The sequence below is a fragment of the Ictalurus furcatus genome, chromosome 10 (genome assembly GCF_023375685.1).
Source record: "Ictalurus furcatus strain D&B chromosome 10, Billie_1.0, whole genome shotgun sequence".
Classification (NCBI taxonomy): Eukaryota; Metazoa; Chordata; class Actinopteri; order Siluriformes; family Ictaluridae; genus Ictalurus; species Ictalurus furcatus.
In genome coordinates this window covers 25,696,994-25,722,583 of record NC_071264.1, presented here as the reverse complement: position 1 = coordinate 25,722,583, position 25,590 = coordinate 25,696,994, and the positions used below count along the sequence as shown (strand labels likewise).

General features: G+C 39.5%; 2 protein-coding genes across 2 annotated transcripts; one reads left to right on the top strand and one right to left on the bottom strand.

The window, feature by feature from the left end:
• Nucleotides 1-177: 177 nt before the first annotated feature.
• Nucleotides 178-6,911, top strand: lto1 (LTO1 maturation factor of ABCE1). Its single transcript, XM_053635657.1, has 5 exons — nt 178-348; nt 1,597-1,702; nt 1,779-1,849; nt 1,981-2,098; nt 3,507-6,911. Exons 1-5 carry the CDS (start codon nt 284-286, stop codon nt 3,576-3,578), a joined length of 432 nt encoding a protein of 143 aa, XP_053491632.1. The 5' UTR covers nt 178-283; the 3' UTR covers nt 3,579-6,911.
• A 2,766-nt stretch (nt 6,912-9,677) lies between these two features.
• ccnd1 (cyclin D1) lies at nt 9,678-17,330 on the bottom strand. The gene is made up of 5 exons (XM_053635653.1): nt 17,015-17,330; nt 15,414-15,629; nt 14,881-15,040; nt 13,171-13,319; nt 9,678-13,077 (listed from the first exon to the last, which is right to left on the bottom strand). Exons 1-5 carry the CDS (start codon nt 17,210-17,212, stop codon nt 12,922-12,924), a joined length of 879 nt encoding a protein of 292 aa, XP_053491628.1. The 5' UTR covers nt 17,213-17,330; the 3' UTR covers nt 9,678-12,921.
• Between the last annotated feature and the right edge of the window lie 8,260 nt (nt 17,331-25,590).

Below are 25,590 nucleotides of genomic sequence, written 5' to 3'. Positions count from 1 at the left end.
TTCTAAAAATGTCATGTATTGAACAACCCTAGAATATACATGTACAATTTATTAAGTCACAACTTGTAACCTAGGTTAAAAACACTATTTAATTAATATATTTTCTATTTTATGACGGTAAAATTATTCTCTCCTCTCCAGAAGGTGGCAATAATCATCACTAACTGTTGTAAATCTGACTGAGGAAGAAGCCGTCCTTCCGGAAGCACGTAGATTGTTTAGTTTATGTTCTCAATTTCTAACTAAAATTTCAGCATAAATACTACATTTCAGTCTTATTAAAATGGCCGGTTTTTCGCAAAACGTTACAGACGATTTGTTCGACTCAATTATAATGGCAGACGACAGGTAAAAACAACAATATTGCATTTTAGCTAACCAGCTAGCGAGCTAACGGTGTTTTGCTAATGCTTTGAATCAGTAAGAGAGTTCTCAACGTTTCTACAATACAGTCTCATTAGTAGAGTTTTTGGTTTCAATATTGAGTGCCTCATATTTTTAACCTAACTAGCTGTGTGTTAAAATTTGCATAAATCTGAGAAATCTCTTTTAGTTGTTATAAGTTTACTGCTGTTGTTTAAGCGTCCGTTAAATAGTCTAGTGAATCAATTGGCTTATTAGACACACCTGAACTGATTTAAACACCTGAGTCAAATTAGCCCCTAACCCTAGAAGGTTTCCACTTTTTCCCCTGTAATTTCCTTGTGTCAGGAATGGTGCATCATGATTATTCCTTACCTTCACAATATATTAAATTAGTCTTCATTATGATCATAACCTTGCTGAACAATACCCCAATAGAATCCAACACAGAAATTCAAATGGTTTCCACTACAACTACCATTACAAACCATTATTGGTCCTTAATGGTATCCACTAGACATAACATGCCACCAATAGAAGGCAACACATTACCAGTAGAGACCCACAGGGACCATTAAAACCATTACAAAGTCTGTGAGGGTTTCCAATTTTTTTCCCCAGCAAGGAAATAAGTGTTTGAAAAATTCACAATATTACTTCATGTCATGTGAGAATTTACTAGAATATTTTTTTAAAAAACTGATTTGTTAAGTGGCTCACTCCTATCTGTCATTATTTTATCAGAATGATGTGGAAGATACCATTTTCTCTTATTTTTACCTCTGGAGCGTATCCTGGGAACACTTGGTGTTAGGCAGGAATACACACACCCTGGATGGGAAACCAGTCCATCTCAGGACACATACACACACACACACCTGGGATATTTTAATGTACCCAGTAAGTCTACAGGCATGTTTTTTGGAGGTGGGGGGAAAGCAGAGAACCTGAAGGAAACCCACATGGGGAGAAATTGCAAAGAAGATAGTATCTTGAACTCAGGATTGAACAAGGGACCCTGGTACTGTGTGGTGGCAATGTTACCGGCTACACCACCAAGCCAATAAAAAACCCCAACAACAGCAGCTCTATATTGTGAAGCTTGCACCCCCCATCAGTTTTCTGTGACCCGAACGACATTCTACATGTTTAGGACTCTTGATAATCATTGATTAATACAGAAAAGCATATAACTTCAAGGTGTGCACATATTTTTTTCTCTCATGACTGCAGGTTCCATTTAGATGGATACCGTGAAGGATTTGAGGAAGGAACGCAACAGGGATTGATCGAGGGCAGAAACCACGGCATGCTTCACGGTGCCAGACTCTCAGCTGAGGTACACACAGTTACATCAAACACCACCGCTTGTGCTTGTCCATGATTTAAACTGATTTTTTAAACTGTCATTTTAGGTTTCTTTTTATCATGGCTTTGCACTCACATGGAAATTTATCCTACAAAACACTGAAGATGTTAAAGCAAGGTAGGCCGTGTGGGATTTCCATGGAGATATCTTCACTTCCAGGTCAAGGCCAGGTCAGATTTCTGTGTGTCGTGTACATTTGTGGAAGAAGGACATTCTGAGTCTGATTGTTTTTTTTTTTTTTTAACCAGAAAACGACTGAAAGCTGTTGAGACTTTGGATGCAATGATCCAAAAGTTTCCATATGAAGACCCACAGAATGAGAAGCTCCAGGAACACATGGAGAGAGTGAGGGCCAAGTTTCGACAGGTAGAGCTGTTTCATTATTTTTTTTTATCGATGCACATGAGTGGACAGATCGCTAGCCTGGGTGCGTGGGACAAGTGGATAACGTATATGGACTCTTTTTTTCGTATTTGGTTGCAGATATTATATCTGAAGACTTTTTTTTTGTTTCACTCACTACTTCATATTAAATTTCCCAAAGAAAACCTTTTATTTAAAAATCGTCTGATATTTCAGTTAAATGCAATATGCTCCAATCCTCTGTGCTCAATGCTACTCTTTTACAAATCCCACCACCTGTTGTGCTGCATATGCAAAGCGAAGACGTAATCTTGCTGTTAGGAACTGTTTGGTTAGGCATATTAATTGGCTTGAACATATGCTAGACAATGGTCCTCATTTATCAAGCTGGATATGAACGGATTTATTCGTGAATCGTTCGTACAAGCATTTACACAAGAAAATCTGTATTAATGAAAATCTCGTACTTTGGGGGGCGGGGGATGTTTATACCCTACTTATGCTCCTGAGTGTGTGTAAATTTATGCCTAAGACTTCTAGTCATACAAATCGTGATGAATTTTTACACTTAATAAATAAAAGCTCACTGTCCATGATGCTGATAACATTGCATCATAAAAGTTAAGGTGACCATATTCTGTTTTTGTTTTTTTTTTCTCCCCGTGTCTTAATAGTGTTCAAAACTACAACAGCGTTTTAGTGCCACGTAAAAAAAAATTAAGATTATGACAATTAAGTTGTAATATTTTGAGAATAAAGTCAAAATTACTAGGATAAAATCATTGTAATCCGAGAAATAAAGTCGTAATATTTTGAGAATGAAGTAAAAATTACAAGCATAAAGTGATACGAGAACAACACTTTCTGGCCGAGAGTCGCCAAGAAACTTGGGGGAAAAAAGGCTTACGCAGGCATTTAGACACAGCCTTACTAAAAGGTTGATAAATATCGCCCAATGTTTCCACATTAAAAGACTCTAATAACGTCTTTTTTCGTGACGAGAGAACACAACAGCTCAAAGTGTTCTGAAATGTTAGCCAAAGACTTTCTGCCTTTTTCTGTCAACAAGATCCTTCATTACTAGAGAAATCATCAGGATAGTAGAAACACTGTGGTTACATAAAGTCACCGCACAGGGATTCACGTTTTCCATTTTCCATAGTCTGCATATAATTGGCTTGTCATATTTGTGAGTTAAATTGCGTTTTTAGCCTAGTTAATTGGAACTCTTGGTGTGCATAAACCTGGACCGGGCACATTACAGTTTTGTCTTGCCTGGAGGATAGCTGTTGAATTTATGATTTGTCCACCCCTGGATGGAATATTGTATTAGCTATGTATAATATTAGCTGAGCTAGAACAATACCGAATATGCGCATTTGCACAATTAAAACATTTTTCTGTGCCGCAGGTGTGTTCGTTACTCAGTGTGACTGCAGACTTCCGTGAGTATATGTCTGGATCAGAAGGAATGTCATTCTGAAAGACTACAGAGGCGAACCCAGCTCTGAGGCGTCCTCCTGCGGTGTGGATCACGAGACATCTGCGACTCACAGCAAGCCGAAAAGAGAAGCGAGACACGGTGCAGTTGTGCTGTATATGCAGAGTCAAGGCTTGTGAAGTGAACAGTGGGAATGGTCAATTAATGCCGTGGTTTTAAAGGTCAACGCTTCCTCATGACCTCATACAGTAAATATACCAGGAAATGAGTCAGATTACTCTTAGGATCTTGGGTTAGTCCCTTTGAGAAGGTGAGTATGTGCTGATCTGTGATCAGTTACAGGTTGACTTTGGCATTCTGCTTGAATTTCCCTGACGTGCGTGAACACCATCTGGTGGTGAAGTTGGAGAAAACAGAGCCATCCTCAGATGTTCTTATGTTAATGGGTGCACATCTCCATCTGCTGGTGGAGCAAATCAGAACTAGATTATTAACATTTTCACCTTGCTTAACTGAATCAACACCTATTATACAGCATTTCAACAATATTTCCCGCAGAAATGGGAAATTCTTTTGAATAGAATTACATTTTAATACATCATTTGATTGTGGACATTTAAAGTGTCTTGCTTCTTATTAACAAAATAAATGTAACATTTTTTAATAATGTTCAGAGGTGTGGGATATCCAGGAAAGCATTTTAGGTAAGAATGGCAGTTTTGCATGTATTATTTATTACAGTAAGCAAGAAGCTTGGATGATATAATAATTTAATAACTACCTAAGTAAGGAATAAATCATGACAGGGTGTGTTGTTATAGGAAAAGGATCATTAAAAGGGTGGTACGATGTTAGCACATCATGAAATGTTTTATTCCTGTTAAACATCAATTTGCCAACACTCAAAATGTTTTTGATTTATATAGAACACCGTGTAATAATTTTATTCCTTTTATAGTTATGTTTGAATTTGTGGAATGCCCACAAACAAGTTAGCTCCTGTTATCGCTTGGATTATGAAACTCTCTAATCAACAAGACAAAATTTTTTTTGTTTTCCAAAATCGTAAACTACTGAATAGCTTCCCATGTTGAAAAACTTCATTACAGCTTTATCTCTGACTGTTGCAAAGCGCTGATACTGGGAACTCACAGAATTAGCTTACAGAATGCGTCACCATTTCAACAATCACACGTTTCTAAAATCTGCTTACGTGGCACGTCCACTATACAAGGCTGTAGAAATGATAATGTATTAGAACAAGCGCATTAAGATAAACTTGTGTTTCGAATTGCAGCCGGCACTACTACACTACTGTCAGAGCTGCTGTTATAGAAAAGTAATCATCACCTTCTGAGTTGAGAATTCAGCAGCGCTGCGGTGTAAATGTATTTCACTGATTACATAATAACATCATCCTTAAAATTTTTATTCAGAGTATAATCTGTATACCCGTTGCCGGTTGGCATTAATCCAGGTTTGAACACCTGGTCAATCCTTTGTGCGTCACCCAAATTCGTTTTCTATAGTCTTGTGCTTTGTGAGGTTTTGCAATAAAGGACTGAACCTCGTATACTCTGGTATAATATTTTCAATTTCTTTAAGAATTTGCCTTCTCTCCTCGTCCTTTGTTGAAGAACGCTTCCATAAAAGCTTCAAAGGTGTCTTGGATTTCAGTAGAAGTGCCGCCACGCTGGATCATTAGTTACCTCCTTTCCCCCCAGAGAACGAGTGTGATTTTTATCATGCGAATGCTTACACCTGCTCTTGGCCTAAATCCCAGTTACCTTTTGTTAGTTTTGGTTAACCAACCCCGGGCCCCATGAAATTCCTCCGCTGGGTCTCTCAATGCCGTTTCACGGGTGGTCAGCAAAAGTCTGCTGACAGATAGCGTTCGGCTGCAACAATGCCACGCTGGGGCCGGCGCAAGAGGGCAGGGGCCGGGCAACGCACTGCCGTTTTTTTTTTTTTTTTTGTTCTACTCTGCTGGCGCTTTGAGGCGGAGGTGCAGCTCTGAATTCAGCCGGGTTGGCAGAGAATGAGAGGGTGGTGCTGGAAGTGGCAGCTGGTCTGCGCTCTGTGCAGCAGCAGGTGAACACGGGGCCCGATGGCGGCACCTTCAGAGCAATGACAGATAAAACCGCACTCTTCCCTAAAGGCCTCCAATCACAACATGGCAACGCTCGCTCCAATGTGACCTGCCTTTGTGTGTGTGAAATATAGAGATTTATGTGATGGCCTCCTGTTTACAGATGTGCCTTAAGAATCCAGAGGTATTATAATTGAGGCATAGTGTGTCTACAGTTGGATACAAATTAGGCTGTTTTGCATTAGATGTTTTGTTTAGACACTGAAAACTTGATTTTTTCTTTAGGATACTCACGTTAATGATTTATGTATGGATCTGTATTAGAAGTTTCTGTGTGTCTGACTCATTCCGAATGCAGAACAGTAGAACATGAAGATGGGGAGGGGGGCTGGTGAACGAAGGCTAAAAGAAAGCTTGAGGAGCGATGTTTCTTTGGTTTCTTTCAGCTGGCCGAGCCGAGTGGCTGGGGCCAGCGAGAGGGAGCAAGGCCGAGCAAATGAAGGAGGACGCTGGAAGGTTTCAGAAAATGTTCAGGAATTTCAGGAGCAGGTGGCGAGTGGTGACATGAAAGGAGGACGTGACAAATGCAACCGGCGGGCACTCAAGAAAAAAAGGCCCCTGGCTGAATGGTGGCATAGTATCTCCCTTTTTTTTTCTCCTCGGTGCCTCATACCCCCCACCCTCTCACACACACACACACACACACATAGACACATGCACCAGCTCCAATCTCAGCATTAAGCCACTCGCTTGCCTGCATAGTTCATGATGTGGATGATAAAAATATGCAATTCCTATTCACAGCACAGACAAGAAAGGTCCTGCCACTTAATTCGGCAGATGTGTGAAGCTGGTCTACTCTTGCTTTGTTTCCCGCTTTTAATAGCTGCTTATTAACATATAGTTAAAGGAAAACTCCACCCTTGAAATACATTAAATATGCTTATACTGAAATATTTGCGATCTCTCTCAGGTTTCCTTCACTGTTTGCTCCTAAATGCAAAAGAGCAACAGCTTCTTTTCTCACTCACCTTTTTCCAGCGATATAATCAATGTCATATATTAATGAGAAATCCAACACAGAAGTGGTGGTGATGTTTGTGCAAACACTGAGCTCATAGTTCCAGAATGCAATGCAGTTAAATGACAGCTGTGGTGAGTTATAGCAGAGATGCCGCTTGGCTTGTTATGGAATTAGCATGAAACTTGTGATGGCGGTATTAGCATGGAAGTTGAAGCTTTGGAAGCTGATCTGTTTGAGCAGGGTGTACAGATGAGGAGGTGCGTCTTTTACAGCCGAAGAGATTAAAAGGCTAAAGCGCCGCTGCATCACTCTCTTTATGTAGAGTTTAAGCAGTGGTTAATACTGCATTCGACTTAACTGAGAAGTGTGAAGTCTGAGCTCATAATTATGGGTATGTCTCAACCAGCTCCCTAGTTCAGTAGTCAGGGCACTGATCAGGGAGTCGGCCATTTTAAAATCCTTTAAAAATCCTTCCAGTGCACTGGAACGTTCGCTCTCTAAAAAAAAAAATCTCACAATGCACCACCAAAACCAGGGAGTATTGATGTTCACTATGTTCCCTTACCAGAAATGACGTTATGTTTCCAGAAGCCTCTCAACTTGAAAAAAAAAAATGGGGGACGAACTCTCAGCCAACTTCCGGCTATAAATTTAAGCTAGTCTACGATCCTGTTTGACATATTATGACAGAAATGCATGTGATTAACTCGCGTACACGATATACTGATTCACGACCTACTGCACTACTGAGCTGGTTGAGACATACCCTATGTCATTTTTCGAGCTCGGCACATTTGAGCTACAAATTGGGGAAAAACGTGTGTTTTTTTTTAATAACAAGCTGGCCTGCTAACATTAGTGATCATGAGCCTTTCTCAAAACAGCATACTGTATGGTCAGTGTTATAGATTTAACTCACTGATGTGTCTGTGTTCATTGATTAGAAGTGTATACTCATAAACTCATTTAAAGTGATATTTTATTTACTGTTGAAAGTGTGAGTGGCACATGCTGAACTTGGGCTTGAGGAGACATTCCTATCTTTGTGAACGGCATTGTGGGTAATGTAGCAAACCGTTAACCGAAAATGAAAATAGACCAACATGTAGATGAAATAATTTCATTAAAAATTTAATTGCAAAATAAATATTGGATTTTTCCTGTGACAGCATCCAGGCCTGTTACAGGTCAAACCACTTACTCTTTACAACTTGTAATATATTTTCCAAATCCTATATGACCTGTAAAGTAAAACAACCATTACACAATACACTATGATATCATTCAAGCTATTGTATTGTATAATTAGGAAGTGCACAGTCTGAGATTAAACTCTTTATTTATTATGGTATAACTCACTATGCAGCAGATTTGGCATTGGCACAGAAACATTCTTAAAAACGCCATAGGAAATCCTGCTCCGTAAATTTCTCCAACAAATTTGACGTTTCAATCCAAGTCCATGGAAACCACTAATCATCCTCCGTCTATTGTTTGCTCTCTGGAATAGGTCTCAGATGGATCAGAGCAGAGCTGCTCAGAGATCATGTGAGATTTCTTTTTTTTTTTTTTTTTGGTGACTCTGGCCTCTCTCAGCGCAGGTAAACCACATCACTGAAGATGGATGCTTTGTTGTGACAGCTCGGGTTGAAGTTAAATTTACAGGCGCCAGGCTGGAAGCTGCACAGTCGCTCATGCTCGTGCTGTGGAAGTCACACGTTCGGGCTAGCCTTCCGCTACGCCTTTGCTAGAGTGTGGGAAGAAATGTTGCTCCCTCCTCCAAAAACCGCAAACACGAGGATGCCAAGTGCCAAAGACACAGCATTATCACAGACCTTAGTCAGTGAGGAGAGTGTGTGAAATTCAGAGTTGTTCTCCTATGAGGTTTTTTTTTTCCCTTCAAAAAATTGAGGACATGATCTAAACAAAGTCTGAATGACTGACTGCACCGTGACAAGTCAAATATCTGAGCTCCTCTCTATGTACATGTGTAGGATTTATTAACTAACTTCGTTCATGGAGTCATCAAAAGCATTTTCACACTGGATTTCACGAGGTTGAGTAAGAGTAGATCATAACATTTTATATGTATTTGGACCTCTATAGGAATAGTAATATTTGTAGACAATATGAATAGATATGATATGATTATCATGTATTATTATTATGATTGATCATATTTCCTAGGTATATATGATAAATCATAGACTATGAATGAATGGTTGCATTTCAATTTAAAAAAATTTTACTTTTCATTTTATAACACAACTCCCATATGCACCCATAGATGCACCCTTTAAATGTTCTTTGAAAAGATTAGAGTTCTACTAGTAACCCTTTTCTGAAAGGGAGATACTCAGTCATAAGTTACATAAAACTTTTAAAGGGCAACTGAAGATCCCTTAAAGGTTCTTTATGTAACTACATGATTACTCAAAAAGCTATACAAATATTTAGACCACATCTCTGTTGAATTCTCGACTATAATTGTCAGTTTGTTTTACACTTATGAAAGGAGTCTCCGTTGTCGGTGCTTTATAACAGTCAGAGGTAAAGTTGTAACTTTGTAAGTTTTCACCACAGGAAAGTCTTTGTGCTTTCCAGTTTCTTGGTTAACATCACAAGCCGCATTTTTTTTTGGTCATATTAACATGAAAAGAGAGAAATAAACGATTCTGGTGATGGAATGATCAACACTTGTTTATCACTGCTGTAATGTAAAGTGATAGTAGGAACTTCCGCAAAATTAAACATAACTATTTATTGTTAAAAGCACCATGTATAATTCCTTGGCAAATTGCCGTGGTGTAAGGGGAATAAAGCGTTCAGGACACACTGTTATTGGAAAATAATCCACTTTGCATCACACCACCTGCCGTTGATTATTATTCACATCCCCAAGTGTTTTATTTCCTACTTATGACTAGATAAACTATACTCATTGTAATTCTATCCCAACAAGCATTAAGAGTACTTCTTGGCTGCTGTTAAAAGAGAGAAAACAGACAAGGTAAGACAGTGGGTTTTGAAGCTCAACTTTAATTCTAGCTAACATAATGTCTAGAACGGGTCTGCAAGTAAAGTTTGTGCATTTCGGACCAGCAAAGGAAAAAAAAAAACACATGAAGTGACATTTTATTTCTGGGTCATCACCACATCTACTAAAGTGTTCCTTGAGTAACACCATTCAAGACTAAAAAGAGCAACTGCTCTCATTTACAAGACACAAAGCCAAGCTTTTTATGGTTTGGGGAAAGGTAGATGCAATGACATTTCTGATGTTGTCTGAGTCAATATCTTTCCTTGCACATTCAAAAGAAAAAATTGGGTGAACCCCTCACCAGCTTGTCTTTTCTTTTACACTTATTTATTTATTCATTTAAAAACCTATATGTCTTGGCTTGCAAAACACGCAGCTCATTAGACTTTTTTTTTTTTGTCTTGAGGTAACAAACATTCCTGATACTATACAGAGGATAATGTGTGGTTTTGTCCCCCTGGGTCCTGGGTTAGCCAGTAGCTCACCCTAAAACTCCAAGCTGCATCTTTTTATATAAAAGTACTATCTCCAGTCACAATGCAGAACACATAGCAGCACCATGTCTATGGCTAAAAGGGAAAGGGATTGAGAAAGGGAGATCAAGGATCAACTCTTGGTGTTAAAAATAAAAGAATTTTACAATTTTGTTTTTAAAAAAAAATCACATGAATGCAATATGAAAAAGGAAAGAACTACTGCTGGTTGCATCTACATGCCATTTATTGTGATATTGACACATGTGATGTTAACATGCCAAGCTTCCTGTGTTCAAAGCAACATATCCAGCTTCTGACATGGGAGCCATGTTAAATTACTACAATACTATGGCGTTGTAAAATTCACAAGTTCATATCTGCTTTGAATTTGAACAAAAGCTTCATAAATACATTTAGATTAGGCCACAAGGGGCCTAAAGGTGGGGCATAAAAGTCTCTTTTAATGAAACAGTTAAAAACTCAAATGAGTTATAATCAAGCTGTTTATGGCACCAATTTCATTTAATGCGCTCTCTTTTTCTTTCTCTCTCTCTGTGTGTGTGTGTTTTTTGTTTTTTTTTTGTTGCTCAAATCAGGACCCAGAAGGAGAATGTAATGTATAATGGTTGTCCAATTACTGGACTAGCAGACACTGAATAACAAAGTAAAACAAAAGACAGAACTGAGGGAAAAAATCATTACTAAATCATGACTGGTTGAGGTATTATGGGTAAAACAGGAACATTTGTCTATTTGTTTCTTTTTTTTTTTGGAATAGCGCAGAAATCACATTAATAAAAACTGATCACATAAAAAAAACTACCAAAAGAAACAGATGTCAATATCATAATTTTCTATGAGAAAATTAAAAACCTATGGCAGTATTGACATTATACATAGACAAAACCAAAAAATAGCAGCAAAACAAGACAAGAGAACAAAGCATGTCTTTTCCTTTTTTTTTTTTTTCCTTTTTTTTTTCGTTCAAAGTTTCATACTTGCCGGAAATCCCACCATAGCAGCTACATATGAGGAGTGTGTGCTCCCGTGTTCTCTTCTTTTCTCTGTATACAAACACCTTAGTTTAGTTCTGCAGTTACTTTCTGATGTCCAGTCGTCACCCCTTTTAACGTCTCACTCTGCCACCTCTAACGTCCGTCTTTGTCCCTGTTTTCTCCTCCACCGAGAGTTGAGAGAGGACATTACATCTTGGGGTTTGTGCAAAATCTTCTAGAGGCCACAGCACTTTGTTATCTCTTGTAATTTTGTTTTTTTCCTCATTCAGAGTTTGTCAGCTCCAACAATAACTATGGCTGATCCAAAAAAACATAATTTCACACAAGGTAGCAAACAGTCGTGCATTGAGCACACTTCAAAACTCAGGCATCTCGTTGTTGCATTCCATACTGGCCTTGTAAGAGGGGGGGTAGAACAAAATAAATAGTTCTCAACCTTTGTTATAGCTATTTGTTTTACTTTAGTGTTTTAAACGCATTAATGCGCCTGGAGCTGAACGGTGGCAGGCTTGCGTGGGTCGCTCTCATCGAGATTGCACCTCAGTGTTCTCCAGCATCCATCTCAGCCAGTAGGATGTTGACGGTTGCTGTAATGCTTTTCTGAGAATCCATTTCTTTTCCAACTCTCCGTTTCTCTCTCTATAACCTATAACACCATAAAGAGACCTGCTCCATGCTGCGGACAGTAAATAAACCTGTCGTCAATTCCTATTCCATTCCATATTTTTTTCGGTTTTGTTTTACAAATCTGGAATTTTTTTTTCCATAAGTCAGCCTTACAAGACGGACTGAAAGTGCTTTTTTTTTTTTTTTTTAAATGGAATGGTTTTAGATTATAATACATAAATCTAAAAAGAAAGTAGACTGTGAATTGCACTGCGAATGTAACATAGGAGGCGGGTAGGAGAGAAGCTTATTGTGTCACAACCAGTGATGGCATTGGCAGTGAGGACAATCAAACAAACAAAATAAATGGGGGGAAAATGGAAATGGTTCTGTCTGGTGTTAAGTTAAAGCCTTAGCTTTGGCAATCCACAGGCCTCTAAATCATAACATAGAATAACACATGCTTAACAAAATATACTAGGGTTACACAAGCCATTTTGAAAGAAAAAGAAACATGTTAGGGATTTTAAAAGTCTAGACAATAGAATAAAGTGACTAAACGCATAAGCAAGCGGGGATACATACACATGCCTAGACTGCAAAAAAATGGCTGGGGTGACTGTTAGCATGTGTGACATTATACTAGCTAAAAGAAAGAGATAAAAAGAAACAAAATTAATGCCTCTTCTCTTTCAAATAATGGTTATAGATACACTTGAAATAAAATTACCAACCTATTTCCTTGTCTGTACATTAGACAAGTATCAACTACATAAATAATATATGCAGCTGTTGCAATTTTAAAAATCCTATATTAACTATACATTTTTTGTCTTTTTTTGACTCAAGTTGTGTGAAGAGGGTCTGAAAAAGAGAGACATAAGCAATGTAGAAGGGACGATCAGGGTTTTTATCCTTCCCATGTCCTCTTCTGGTGGTCCTGGCCAGCAACAGCCCAATCGTTAAGGCCACTGAGGGGTCAACAGCGAGGGCACTCTGAGGGGCTGATTAGGATTGGTTGAGGTGTCTGTGTGGGCTCCGGTGGTGCGGGAGCTGTGTGCCCTCTAGTCCCATGAAGCATGGGGTCCCATTACCCCAATGAAAAAGCAAGACTCTAGTCGAAGGCCGGCACCCTCAGATGTTAATGTCCCTGACATCTGTAGGAGTGCATGAGAGATCAACGTCCTCCTCCACGCGTTTGCTTTCTGTGGAGATGCTTTGCTGTTGCGCCTGCCTCAGACTGGACTCCAGCAGAGATTCGATCTGCTCCTGGCACGATCGAAGACAGTCCTATGGAAGGAACCAGAAGCATTTAGTATCAATTTGCTAATTGGTACTGAGACAAATTGTTTGGAAAAAGCAATGAGGAAGTGTGGGACTTACTGGGTCACTCCTGATAACTTGGGACAGGTAGTTGGTGAGGTTCTGGGAGGATAAAGAACTGTCGGCACCCTTCAAGTAGAGTCCCTGCACTGCTGCGGCAACGCTTCCTGCAGCGATCATCGAGGGAGGGCTTGCGATAAAGTTGACATCTGCAGATAACAGAAATGACGCCATTTTGTTAGGAATCAACCAGGCTGAGCATTTGATTCAAACACGTGATGAGAATCAAATGGGAACAATGCAAAACCCACTGAAACTAGCCGTCTAAAAGAGGAAACCCGCAGTCGGGGGATGTTTCTGGGAGGGCTCATAATAGAGCATAGCATGACTAAATCACAATGAAGGCGGTTGTGGCAGGGCAGGGGACAGTCCGTGACATTTTGGGGTGACACCAGACTGTGACTCCATGTGTTTAGGGGGTTTTGGGGGGTGGGAAACTTTGCTGTAGGTCCTAGGCTAGTACCCCCACCCCTACTCTTACTCTGTTACCACTAAACAGAAACTCTCCAGTAAAACAAAGCCATTACCACATGCACACAAATATATGTTTAGTGCAACACACGCAGAGCATATAGACCTTTATATCCAAGTTCAGTTATGTTCCCAAGAAAATGACTTCCTTCTACATAAAGTGGCTGAAATGTGAGTGCTTGCTCAGTGGTAACTTGTCTTCCCACACTGCCTGCATGAGAGGGAAGACATTATAAATCAAAGTAGGGACTTTTCCCCTCTCTCTCCCTCTCTCACTCACTCACTATGGGTTCTGCCCACACATGGAGAGCGCAGCAGTGCAACACAACGGCCCCTCTCATAGGTAGCAGTCTACCATTGCTAGCCCAGCGACGAGAGGGCAACTGTTAAGACAAATTGAACATAAAGGCACGGGAGCCGTCACCGAAATCTATTCATGACCATGGATAGCCCCCTTCCTCACTACCCACCCAAGCACAATCTTCCTGGCTGCTATCCCAGGCCACTTCCCAAAAGAAATTGAGGTCATAAACATAAAAGGGGTGCAAGCTGCAGTGATACCCACCATGTCAAAAGAAGGACAAAGAAAGAATGAAGGGGCTAAAGCGGAGAGATTCCTTCCTGAGACACTAAAGGCTACTCCAGACTTCAGACGATGAACTGACCATGAGCTGAATGCAATAGGTTACATAACAATAGAGACTGATGGGGTTCTACATGTCACAACCCCCAAAAAAGGATCTTTTGGGTGAGGAGTTACACCCTTAGGCAAAAAGCACATGCATGCTCCACTCGCTTATACGACATAACTCCGCTCCACAGCAAGTTGTATCTCTCTTACATTTCACAGAGAAGCACCAGATCGCTTCCTCTTTTCTTTTCTTTTTTTTTTTGAAAATGTTCAGAGACATCCAGAGCATTAGCTGCTGGGAAGCTCTTGGGCCTCTGCAGAGGCATGGCTGCAGACACAGCAATCACCAGAAAAGGAAACAGACTTCCTCTCACTTGCAGACGCTCAGGTCAGTTTATAATACCTCTGCATGAGGAATTAGGGCAGTTCTTTCCACCCCAATAAAAAATGCTTTCTGATTGCAAATCGAAAAAGGAAAACAGAACTAATGTCTCTAAGCACGCCATTTAGTTTCTTGCAAGTGTTTCGCAACAAAGAATAATCTTGCATGTCACTTCAAAACACCACAAATCTACACAGGTCTAACTGAAGGTATAAAAGGTGCATACCTGTTGCGCAGAGAGCCACAAACGTCTGTGCGTGTTTGCGCAGAATCTGCTTGGCGCTCTGATGAATAGGCAGTTTGGTGAGAAAATGTTCAATGAAGTCGTGGGGTGTCACAGAGGCTAGATCCCACTTCAGCTTATTCAGAACAAGTAGCTCCATTTGCTGTGAGGAAGATATGAAAGTACACAGATTGACATACAAGTTTCTAGAGAAGTACTTTTATTTGTTCACAAAGCATTCTATTATTCGGCCTCTAGATGGTGTCCTTCCTCAAATGGCTTGATCTGTTCCTGACTCAAGCTACTCAATCTAGGGCCAATTACAAACGACAACCATTTGATGGCTGATTTGGAGATAGTTTCAAACAAAAATGTTGTGGACCAAAATCAAGAATGACTCATGTCTGCATGCATTGCATAACTTGTCCTTCTTGCAAACTAAGTCCATACAGACACAATATGCACAAATTTACCAAATGACCCAAACTAACGGACGACAGAATGACCTAATTAACAAGACATTAATAGGTAATTACCAATAGTTCGCAGGGGCGGATGGAGTTGTCCGTGTATATACAAAGCTTCTCTGCTGTTAATGGCACGGTTTCCTTCATTTTGGAGGCCAAGAACATGCAGGCGGCTCCCAGCAGCTGCAGTCGCGTCTTTTTAGTGTATTCGACAGACAGAAACCTGTCCAAGTAGTTCATGGCCAAAGGGAAAACCTCCTCTTCACATTTCTGTTCTTCGCACACCTGGTAAGAAACGTATACGAGAATCCATATTGAAGCATAAGTGAGAACAGACAGTCTAACAGCTAAAGAAATAAGAAAATGTGCTGTTATCGGTGGGAAAACCCCCTGAAATATCTCAATATCAAAAACTTGTTTTTTTTTTTTTGATGCACTCGGCCTAAATTGACATTTCCATTGGATTTGATGTGAAGAAGTATGTGCTTTGAAGAAAACGCATTCAAATGATTGATTATCAAATGCAATGTAGTGCCAAGTATTTAATCAATCGATTGATCTGTTCATAAGGCTTTACGCTGATAGGATACAAGTTGAAGTTAGCAGTAGATGCTAGTGGTCGCTGCTTCTTAATACACAAAGGTGGCGTCCGGCGCCAGGCTCGCGAAAGCAATTTCTAGTTCGTCATCTTTTCAAAAAATATTTAAAAATATAATAAAATTGTTTCGACGCTTCTAAGTTACACGAAAATGTTCCGCCACGTATATTCTATCGGTCACAACTGAAATATGTTGAATTTGATAACGAAAAGCAAATGAAATTAATTTAATTTCGCAGGGTGTCGCAATGATGCGGAGCATGCCGCATTTACACTCCGCACACATTTCAAAAATTAATATAAATTATTCTAGTGGACAAAATCGCACATAAAGCACATGTAAATCCACGTTAAGAGATGAGGATCATAATCCGAATATTTATATCACGATTTTGTCGTCGGAAACGAAGTAAATATCTTATTTATACCCCGACCTTCAGGTACGTTGTGCATGAGGCATGGCGAAATGAAACAAAAGTTTTCACGTATAAATATAAAGTCTACTTCCAGGAACCGACACTAACTTATACATATGGCTTAAAGGTCTCAGACTGAACAACAATATGTGAGAAATGTCAATGTTTAGGGGTTTTCTGCATTTTTAAGATATTAAAACAACTTCTCCACACCACAGCAAAGATGGCGCATAATAGGCTACTGGCACGAGTGGGATTGCATACGTGTACATTGATATTAAATTGAAATAAATTCGTATAAAATACATTTCACCTTACTTTGGTTTAAAACGAAACGAACCATACAAAGTTTAAAGAATTCTATACAACCCAGTGGTGATGTTTAAGAGGAAGCGACATCAATCCCCTGAAGTGTGGGGAATATTACTTTCGTAAAGCAGATTTAAAAAATAAAAATAAATAAAAAGCAAACATGTCATTCAGCACTGATTACAGCGTTTAAATAGTCAAAAAGGAAGATGATTAGAGATAGAAAGATAAAGAAAATATCCCTGTTACTAACAGGCCTGTAGTAGGAGATCGGGTCCAAAGAGCATAAGGGACAATCATCTTGAGACAAAGTTGTGTAATGTTAACAAATGTCGGCTTATACAAACCTCTAGCATCCATGTGGCGACGATTTTCCTCATTTTGGGTACAATTTCTTTCTGCACGCATTTGAAATAATTGGGCGAGGGGAGATAGTTTTCCTCCGCTTTGAGCATTGTCTGTAAAACTCGATCATTCAACAAGTTGGCGTCGTGGTAAGCTCTTCTTATGGTATCCACCTCGCAGCAGAACAGCTGGTGCTCCATGGCTTCTGCGCTGACTTTGGCACGGGGAAGAAAAAGTTGAGTAAAGAGGAGAGGGGGGAAAAAAGTCGTCTTTTTCGGCAAGGACGGAGGTTTGTGCTGATGCCGCTCTCGCCGTCTCTGCTGCCTGCAAGCCACTGAACAAGTCTCACGCCGCGTTCTGCCTGACAAAACTCCCTTTCTGTGCGATGCAGCCAGTGACGTGCACTGTTGTTAAGGGAAGATCAAAGCGACAGCAGCGGCCTGTGTGTGTGTGTGTGAGAGAGAGAGAGGGAGAGCGAGCGAGAGAGAGAGAGAGAGAGGCTGTCTGCTTGAGCGTAGAAAAGATAATTCTTAAATGACTTTTTTTTGCGGCCCTTCCTATTGCTGCCAGTCTGGAAATGGGAGGTCCTTTTACCCCGGGTGGCGAACGGCTATGGGGGTGAAAAACGGGGGTAGGCAACAGAGGAGGAGCGAGGGGACTTTTTCCTAAATGATGAGGGGTAAAAAGCCTGTTTAGTGGCGTGAACATGTGCATTGGTGAAAGAACTGGTAGGGGGCGGTATAACAGACTAAATCGGTCTAATCGTCCCCTGTCTCATTAAGCGACACACTGCTCACTAACTCATGTGAGCCAAGTTTCATTTACTTTCACCTATGAAAAAGTTTTTTTCTGCACAATTGTTTCAACCACGGTTTGAGCTTTCTGTCAAAAGTAACCTTTAAAATAATAATAATAATAATAATAATAATAATAATAATAATAATAATAATAATAATAACGCCAACAATATCCAAAACAGTATGTCTAAACCTACTTTGGTTCATCATTTGAACAGAAAGAAAAAGTTTTAAAACTCAGGAATCCTTTGTCCCACACCAAGAAAAGAGGAGGAAACAGAAATGAGCCTAAACCAATGAGGGGAAAGTTCAGTTGCCAGGCAGAACTGTGCCTCTGTTTGCTCTACAGCAATGACAAAAAAAATAAATAAAAACTTCTCACATTATCTCCAAACATCATTTCATCATGTGAAAAACAAACATTTAGCACAAAGTTCTGCAGTTAGAACCACCTCAGATATGAAAGCTCATAAAGCTCACAGCATAGCAGAAGGCCTATAGTCTAGCCTGATATGTTTCCAAACAGATTAAATTTAGTTTCTACTCCCCCCCCCCCCCAAAAAAGTTCATTATTAAATAATCTTCTTTTAAACTATTAGCATGACATTCTGCTTAGAAACGAAGCGAGTTAAAACTTGTCTGGTGTTAACAGTTTTGCTCAAATAGGGGCGCTCTCACTTTAAAGACCTCACTGCTGTCGCTTCAGGATGAATCGGAGTCTTTCAAATTCCTCACATTCCTGTCGCTAGACTTTCATATACCGTATAACACCTAATATAGTAAACACCACCCCCGAAAAAGTTACCTGTTGCTTTATACATTGACATCTCTTTGTCATTATAAACAAAACCTTGACTAAGGACATCTGAACTAACCAAAAGTACAGCTAATTATTTTTTTTTAAATGATAAAATAATACCAACATCAGCACATAAAATAATCGATGGAAATGTGTTGTTTAATAAATATTTTTTAATCAGTATAACAAAGGGTAACAATTGCTACACTCTTGCTTCAATAAGAAAGTGACACCAATTCATTCTGGTGCTTTTTAACCTTATTCTATCATTGTTGCTGGTCTATTGAATTGTAGTATCTTATTCTGAATCTTATAAGGTATCATGATTTATTCTTTTGTTATCCAGAGCTGCCTGTGTAAACTTTGAGAACAATTTATTTAATATATTTAGCTTTCTGAATACAGAGTTCTGTCTATTAGGCATACTCAGATATTAATAATAATAATAATAATAATAATAATAATAAAAACAATAAAAACAGACAAATATTCATAGACAGACAGACAGACAAAATAATGAATTAAAACATATTTTAGTTATTCTTTAAAAAATTACTCAGGCTATAGCACCTAAATATTCATTTTTTTAAATAACACTTTCTTTTATTCAGCACCCATATTTTCAAAGTGCAAAAGTTTTGCTCAGAGCTATGACTACAACAACACAGAAACATTCAGGGCTTTGTTGAGTGTAAGGCCATGTGAGTTTTTGCTTTCACACCTCTTATGGCCATTACGGTAAAATGGATAGGAAGTTTAAAGGCCTTGCACATGCTCCTTTCATCAAAGACAACTCTCCCTGAGTCCTAATTTATTGTTTTTTCAACATTGAAAGAGCTTAAATAATAAAAATAGCTAAATATAATTTATAATTTTATTTATACAGCTTATAAAAATAAGTGTGCACAGTTAACAGCTGACAGCTGTTCTTTGGGGGGAAAAAGTTGTGAGAATTGTTTGAATTTAGATAGTTTCAGAAAGATCAGTGTCATCATATTTTATTTATTTATTCCATAATTGGTGCTAATCATATTAATTCAGGTAAAAGAGCCAGCCTGTTGTGTGTTCATTAGTTGGCAAGCTTCTTTTTAATCACAGATTTGTTTCACGGTATTATAAAATCTTAATGCACTGTGATTATAAAGTACTAAAATGAGGTACTGTAAGTGAATTGTAATAACTGTGAATAAGTGAGTGAAAATCTGCAGCTGAGACATGTAATCGGTTACATGATAGGTATTGCCACTTGTAGACTTTTTTTTTTTTTTTTTTAAAGAATTACTTTTATTGGGACTCTTTTTTTCAGGAAAGCAATAAAAATGGTTGAAGGCTATAACAAAAGGGTGAGGTGCAAAGAGACCAGTATTAACGGCAGGTAACCCTGAGGCAGAGGTTCAAATACACTCTCCATTAGGAGCACATTTAAAGAGAGCATAGATGGCTGTACTTAAATGTGAAGATGAGGGCATAATAAATATCTCTCTCTGCATACCTAAGGGCAAGCGGCAGTCGTCAGACCTGGTGAGAGCTGAAGATTTGGAAACAAAAGGACAAAAGATGGTCCTTGTTCAAGGTTTCAAACAGGGTGCCAGTCTAATTGCTGCTCAGTGCTCAGCAGTCCTCTCCTCCACCCCACAGCCCCATCTTACACCTTTCAGCCCCAATTCGGATCCATTGTTCACATGCAATCGCCATGTAAATGAAATCATTTGCTCGTAGAGACACAACACACAGGTTACTGTACACACAGTGATGCAAAGTGAGTCTGAACTATCTTTCTTTGTCTTTACTTCTTCCAAAGTCCTTCACAATATTTAACATTTATTTTGAAAGAATGAGAAAGAAGAAATGTGCTTTCTCTTTGACAAAATTCTGACATGTCAGTGTAGATTTAGCTTATAGACACAGCGAGAAATTTCTAGATGACGAAGCAGTATCTGAAATTGTCTGATATGATCTAATGTTCTTGTGTGAAATTCAGCAGCCAGTGGGAACATTTTTAACTAACTTCTAAATCTAAAATCCAGGTAGAATCATGTATATAGTTTCTTTTACATAGCTTCTTTAGAGTATGATGGATTAAAAAAATATATATATGCATCATCGCACACTGCAAGACTAACCTAATGAGAGCATTAGAACTCATCAATCATGTGGACTAATCCCTCCAGCAGGTGTTGTACCTGCAGGCCCCTCTGACCCCAACTGCCATCTACATCCTCTATATTGCTTCTCGTTAAGCTCCTGCTGGTCACACTAAGCCCATCTCCACGGTTTACAAGCATTAGCCAGGCCAATTCCTACTAATATCCTCCTACAGGTAAAACAGGATGTCTCATATGACTGTGCTACATACACTTATACAGGTATGTGAGTATAAGGTGTGACATAATAAATATTTCAATTTAATATAGAAGGTGAAGCCAACATGTAAGGTGGAGTCTGCATTGAGCTGTGGTCCAGTGATAGTCATTAGGTTGTCAAATAATTCATCAGGTAATCCACCAAAGGAAGGCCATCAGAGAGGATTCTCAGTGCATAGAGCAAGCAATGGGACTCCAGCACCTCGGTGCTCGCTATTGAATAACATCTGAGCTGCGATGTCTCAGAAATCATAAATCCTGTGCATTGGAAATGGACCCCCCAACCCCCCTGAAAGCTATGATAAATCATGGCTCTATAATGCAGAACCAACTACAGAGGGAGTGGTAAAGCTCTGTGTAACAGGTATCAAAGATTAATGGCTGTCCCCCTCAGTATTTTGGCCAACAACTTTGCCGGGACACTTTGGGCACTTGGGGTAGCAGTCAGGGACCTCACATATAGCTAAAACTTGGCATACATTCCTTAAGATATTTCCTCATGCACAGAGACCAGAATCTAAATCTAAGATCATAGGCATGTACATGGGTTGTAGGTGCCATCCCATATCCCTACAACCCCATTTTGTTTATTCATGATCCTGTATGAATATAAAGAGCGCAGTGATTCTCGCAGAATTTCTTCATTAATGAAGAAACGCTCTCCAACCCTGACTCCAATTCAGAACCCAGAGTCACTGTTATCACCAGAAGTGGATTATATTTCTGTGAACGATCTGTCACTAAAGAAATGACAACGTATTAAAACAGCACATTAATATCAATCTGCAATTTGAACTGCAGCTGGCACTATTGTAAGAGCTGCTGTTATAGAAAATTGATAGACGCCTTTTGACCAATCAGAATCGTGCATTCACTAATTAATCATAGAGATACGTCAACTTTAGTCATCTCATTTACCACCTGTTATTGTTACTCTCAAACCTTTTTTCAATCTCTCCTTTTATAGAACATAAAAAACGCAAGAGAGCTTTCATCTCACATCCCTTTATGATGAACCCATAGTGGACTCTTTGAGACCCTTTGCCCCCAATGCTTCATTGTGGGGAGATCAATCCTTTCCAAAGACCATCATTCTTCCCCTATAGTCACCTTTTATTCCGCTAATGGCGATGAAGATAAATGTGATGCCAAATGAAGGCAAATGGACCCCACCTCACTCTCAACAGAGACAAATGGATATGAGGAAGTTTTCAAGTTCTCATCTTCTGCTTTCATGTGTTAGAATTGTGCTTTTGTCTTTCTTTCTCTGGCATTTGCTGACATTTTATAATCCATAACTGACTCCAGATCTTCAGCTCAAAAATAGTATGGCAAGGGGGAAATAGCGAATGGTTACGAGGAAGCAGTTTGATGTCACAGGAGCCATCAAGGAAGTCTCTATTCAGTGCTTAGGACATCCATGCCTCTCAACAAAGGCATACTGTATGATATGAGCGAAGAGAAAAGGTTACCCGCTGTCTCTCCAGAGCTGTATCAATTAGCACACATAGAGGCAGCATTATCCTATGGCCATTATTCGACACTGCAACTATCCAGTGGTTCAAGGGCCAGAAATTGCACTCATGAAGTTCATACATACCCAATATTAGACATATTATATCCTCTGACATATTGAGGAATGTGTGTTGGTATGCATGCATAATTATGTCACTGGAGTGTATAGTTTGTGGTATGCATGCTCCGAGCCGCCCTGCAACAGCAGCATCCTCGTTCCTTTAAGACCCGATTATACACAATGCTTCTCCTGGTCTAAATGCTTGGTTGGATATGAGATTAGGATTAAAAGGCCTCTTCAAAGGGATCTTTGTTTTGCCAAAGTAGCCTTTTGCTTTGGGCCATTTACCCCCAAGCCTTTACATTAGGGAATGCTAATACATGTGTATTCAAAAAAGTAAATACGTCTGAGTTCTGTCCGAGGGCACATTGTCACAGAACAATTTAATTAGTCTCTTCACTTTTTTACGTTCACACTGCAAGCCTTATTGCTCAATTCCGATTTATTGCTCAGATCTGATTTTTTTGTTTGGCTGTTCACATATCAGATTTCAATATCAGATTCCAGTGTGAACTGGTCGCAGTCTTGAAATGACCCGACTGCGCAAAAGAACAATAACAAACAGGTCTCCGCAGCACGCTGTCAAATGGAAGTAAACACGAAGGCCACTGAAGTCTGCATTAACGCGTTCATTTATAAGGTGATGTGTAGCAGAAACCGGCGAATTTGTGAGCAAGTGATAAGGAGGACGAAGATGAGAAGAAAGCGAACATTTTTTTAAATGATGGCTTTTTGGCGCAATGGCTGCTTCTTCAGTACAGAGGTGTGTGTGTGGATGTGGAGTCAGAGCTCTAACACCTCACTGTCCCTCCTCTGACTACATTCACAGCTGTTTTCCATATTCACAGAGTGACCAAATTGCTACTAGTATTTAAAATCTTTGGAGTGACTCCCGCCAGTGCAGAATGATGACGCATATCGATCTAGAGTGACGCAAAAGTCGCATGAATTCTGATTTGACTGTTCAGACTGAGGTCGCATTGCAGAACATCTAACCTGTTTTGGATTTAGGATCTCAAATCGGAATTTATAAGATCAGATTCCATGGGGTTTGTGCTGTTCAAACTGTCATGAGAAAAACAGATCTGAGCCAAATACGAGCAAAAAAAAAAAAATCGGATTTGGGCCACGTTTACCTGCAGTCTGAATGTAGCCTAAGAAAGTCTTATATGTAACAAATAAAATTAACAGTATTTGCCAAAGACAACTTAATATTAACAATAATTTTGAGAAAATAGTTCTATTTTAGATGATTTGTGATTGTAGGTTTAAAGTGATGTTGATGACATGCAATGGATCTAATACTACATCTGTGTTTTCATCCTGGGTTTCACCTGGAACGACCATTCTTTGTGATAATTACTACTTTGGAAATCCAAATATTTCTGATCGTGTTGTGGCATAATGGTGATATTTCTCAAAATTGGTTAGTGGTCAATGCTACATGTAATGGCAGTGTAATTTTTATCCATATGGTATTATTAGCAATTTTACCAACACATTCAAGGGAAATATTTTTATGAAAAACTTGTCAGCTAGCTAAATAGCTAATACTTTGGATCCATATTTCCTAGTTGCCTAGCAAGAGTGCTTTCATGCTTTTAATAAATAATAGTGAGTGTGAAATCACATTTTCACCTTCCCACACAAGAAGTTTCCATTTAACTATTGAATAAAATAAATAGTACTTGCCAAAGGCAACGTAATATTAATAATAATAATAATCCGATTAATCTTTTTTGGCCCTTTTGGGAGTGTAAGAGATATGGTAATACATATTTCCCAGTTGCCTAGCAACAGTGCTTTCATAATTTTACCAATTTGAAATGCATTGTATGTTCACCTTCACGCAAGTTCCATTTGAATGCATTATAATTAAGGTCACATAGTTATCATAATATAAGAGGGTCCACTGAAATGACCACCCATATTTTGTGTTACTGCTTAACTGCAGTGCCGTCATTTTTTTTTTTTTTTGGTGTCCCCTCCTCCATTTAACCCTCTTGCCTTATTTGGCAGGGAAACCATTCTTTCCACTAAGTCCATCTCCAGCTTTGAAGTTCTGACTCCTCTTCATATCCTTGATATGTGCTAGAAAAGGGAGCAGGGGGCTTGTAATAATGGACACAGATTTTAGGGGGGTGTCCTTTCACGCCATCAAAATTCTCCCCCTCCCACCCCCAAGAAAACGTATCAAAAAAAAGAGAGGAAAGAGCGAGTGAGAGAGCAGGAGAGAAAGTTCACCCACTGAAAGAATCCCTTTTCTCAAGCCAGGGTGGGCACCACAATGGGCCATGAAAAGATGGATAGAGTGATTGTCCTGTTTAGTGATCCGCAAACGGGGAGAGCTGGGGTTCCTCTGCGGTGTAGGGGTGGCCTGCGCTGGCCCTTCACTCACTCTGCTTAAGGAACGGGGGGTGGGATGGGGTGGGATGGGGTGGGGGGGGGGGGGTGCGCAGAGGGTCCAAGGGCATTGAGAAAAGGAAAAGACCCCTGGGACAATGAAGGTCCATGAAAGAGACAGCAGATCACCAGGGGCCCTAAATGCAGCAAGACTCTGGCTTGCTCAGGGCCAACCACAAGGGAGCCAAACTGAGTAGGGGAAAAAAAAAACATTACGTCCGACAGGAATTTATAGAGTTTGATCTTGTTTTTGTAAGAGTATATAATGGTGGGAGATGACTTTACTTGATTTCACATGGATAAAAATCATACGAGTCACTGTATTAAGTTCTCTGTTTCTCTCTCTCTCTCTCTCTCTCTCTCTCTCTCTCACACACACACACACACACACACACACACACACACACAGCCCATATTTACACATGTGCTAAAGGCGCTCTGTGTTGTCTGATTGATCAGGCAGTCCCATTCTTTTAGCCAGCATTGGCACCGTTCACGTTCCTCCAGGAATGTTGTTTACGTTGTCAACACAGAAAGGGGCAGATGGAGAATTAAAACATTCAAAGCCAATTAGAATGGAGGAATGCCATCATCCATCTTGTTTTCCAGTCACCCTTACAATGCCATAGTGGTCTTAAAT

Bases quoted from the DNA above. Each gene is read 5' to 3' on its own strand.
- ccnd1 (XM_053635653.1), bottom strand. From the start codon at position 17,212: ATGGAGCACCAGCTGTTCTGCTGCGAGGTGGATACCATAAGAAGAGCT. The intron at 15,041-15,413 runs GTAATTACCTAT...TCTTCCTCACAG, and splicing joins TCCGCCCCTGCGAACTATTG to CAAATGGAGCTACTTGTTCT. The intron at 13,320-14,880 runs GTATGCACCTTT...TGTTATCTGCAG, and splicing joins TGTGGCTCTCTGCGCAACAG to ATGTCAACTTTATCGCAAGC.
- lto1 (XM_053635657.1), top strand. From the start codon at position 284: ATGGCCGGTTTTTCGCAAAACGTTACAGACGATTTGTTCGACTCAATT. The intron at 1,850-1,980 runs GTAGGCCGTGTG...TTTTTTAACCAG, and splicing joins ACTGAAGATGTTAAAGCAAG to AAAACGACTGAAAGCTGTTG. The intron at 2,099-3,506 runs GTAGAGCTGTTT...TCTGTGCCGCAG, and splicing joins TGAGGGCCAAGTTTCGACAG to GTGTGTTCGTTACTCAGTGT.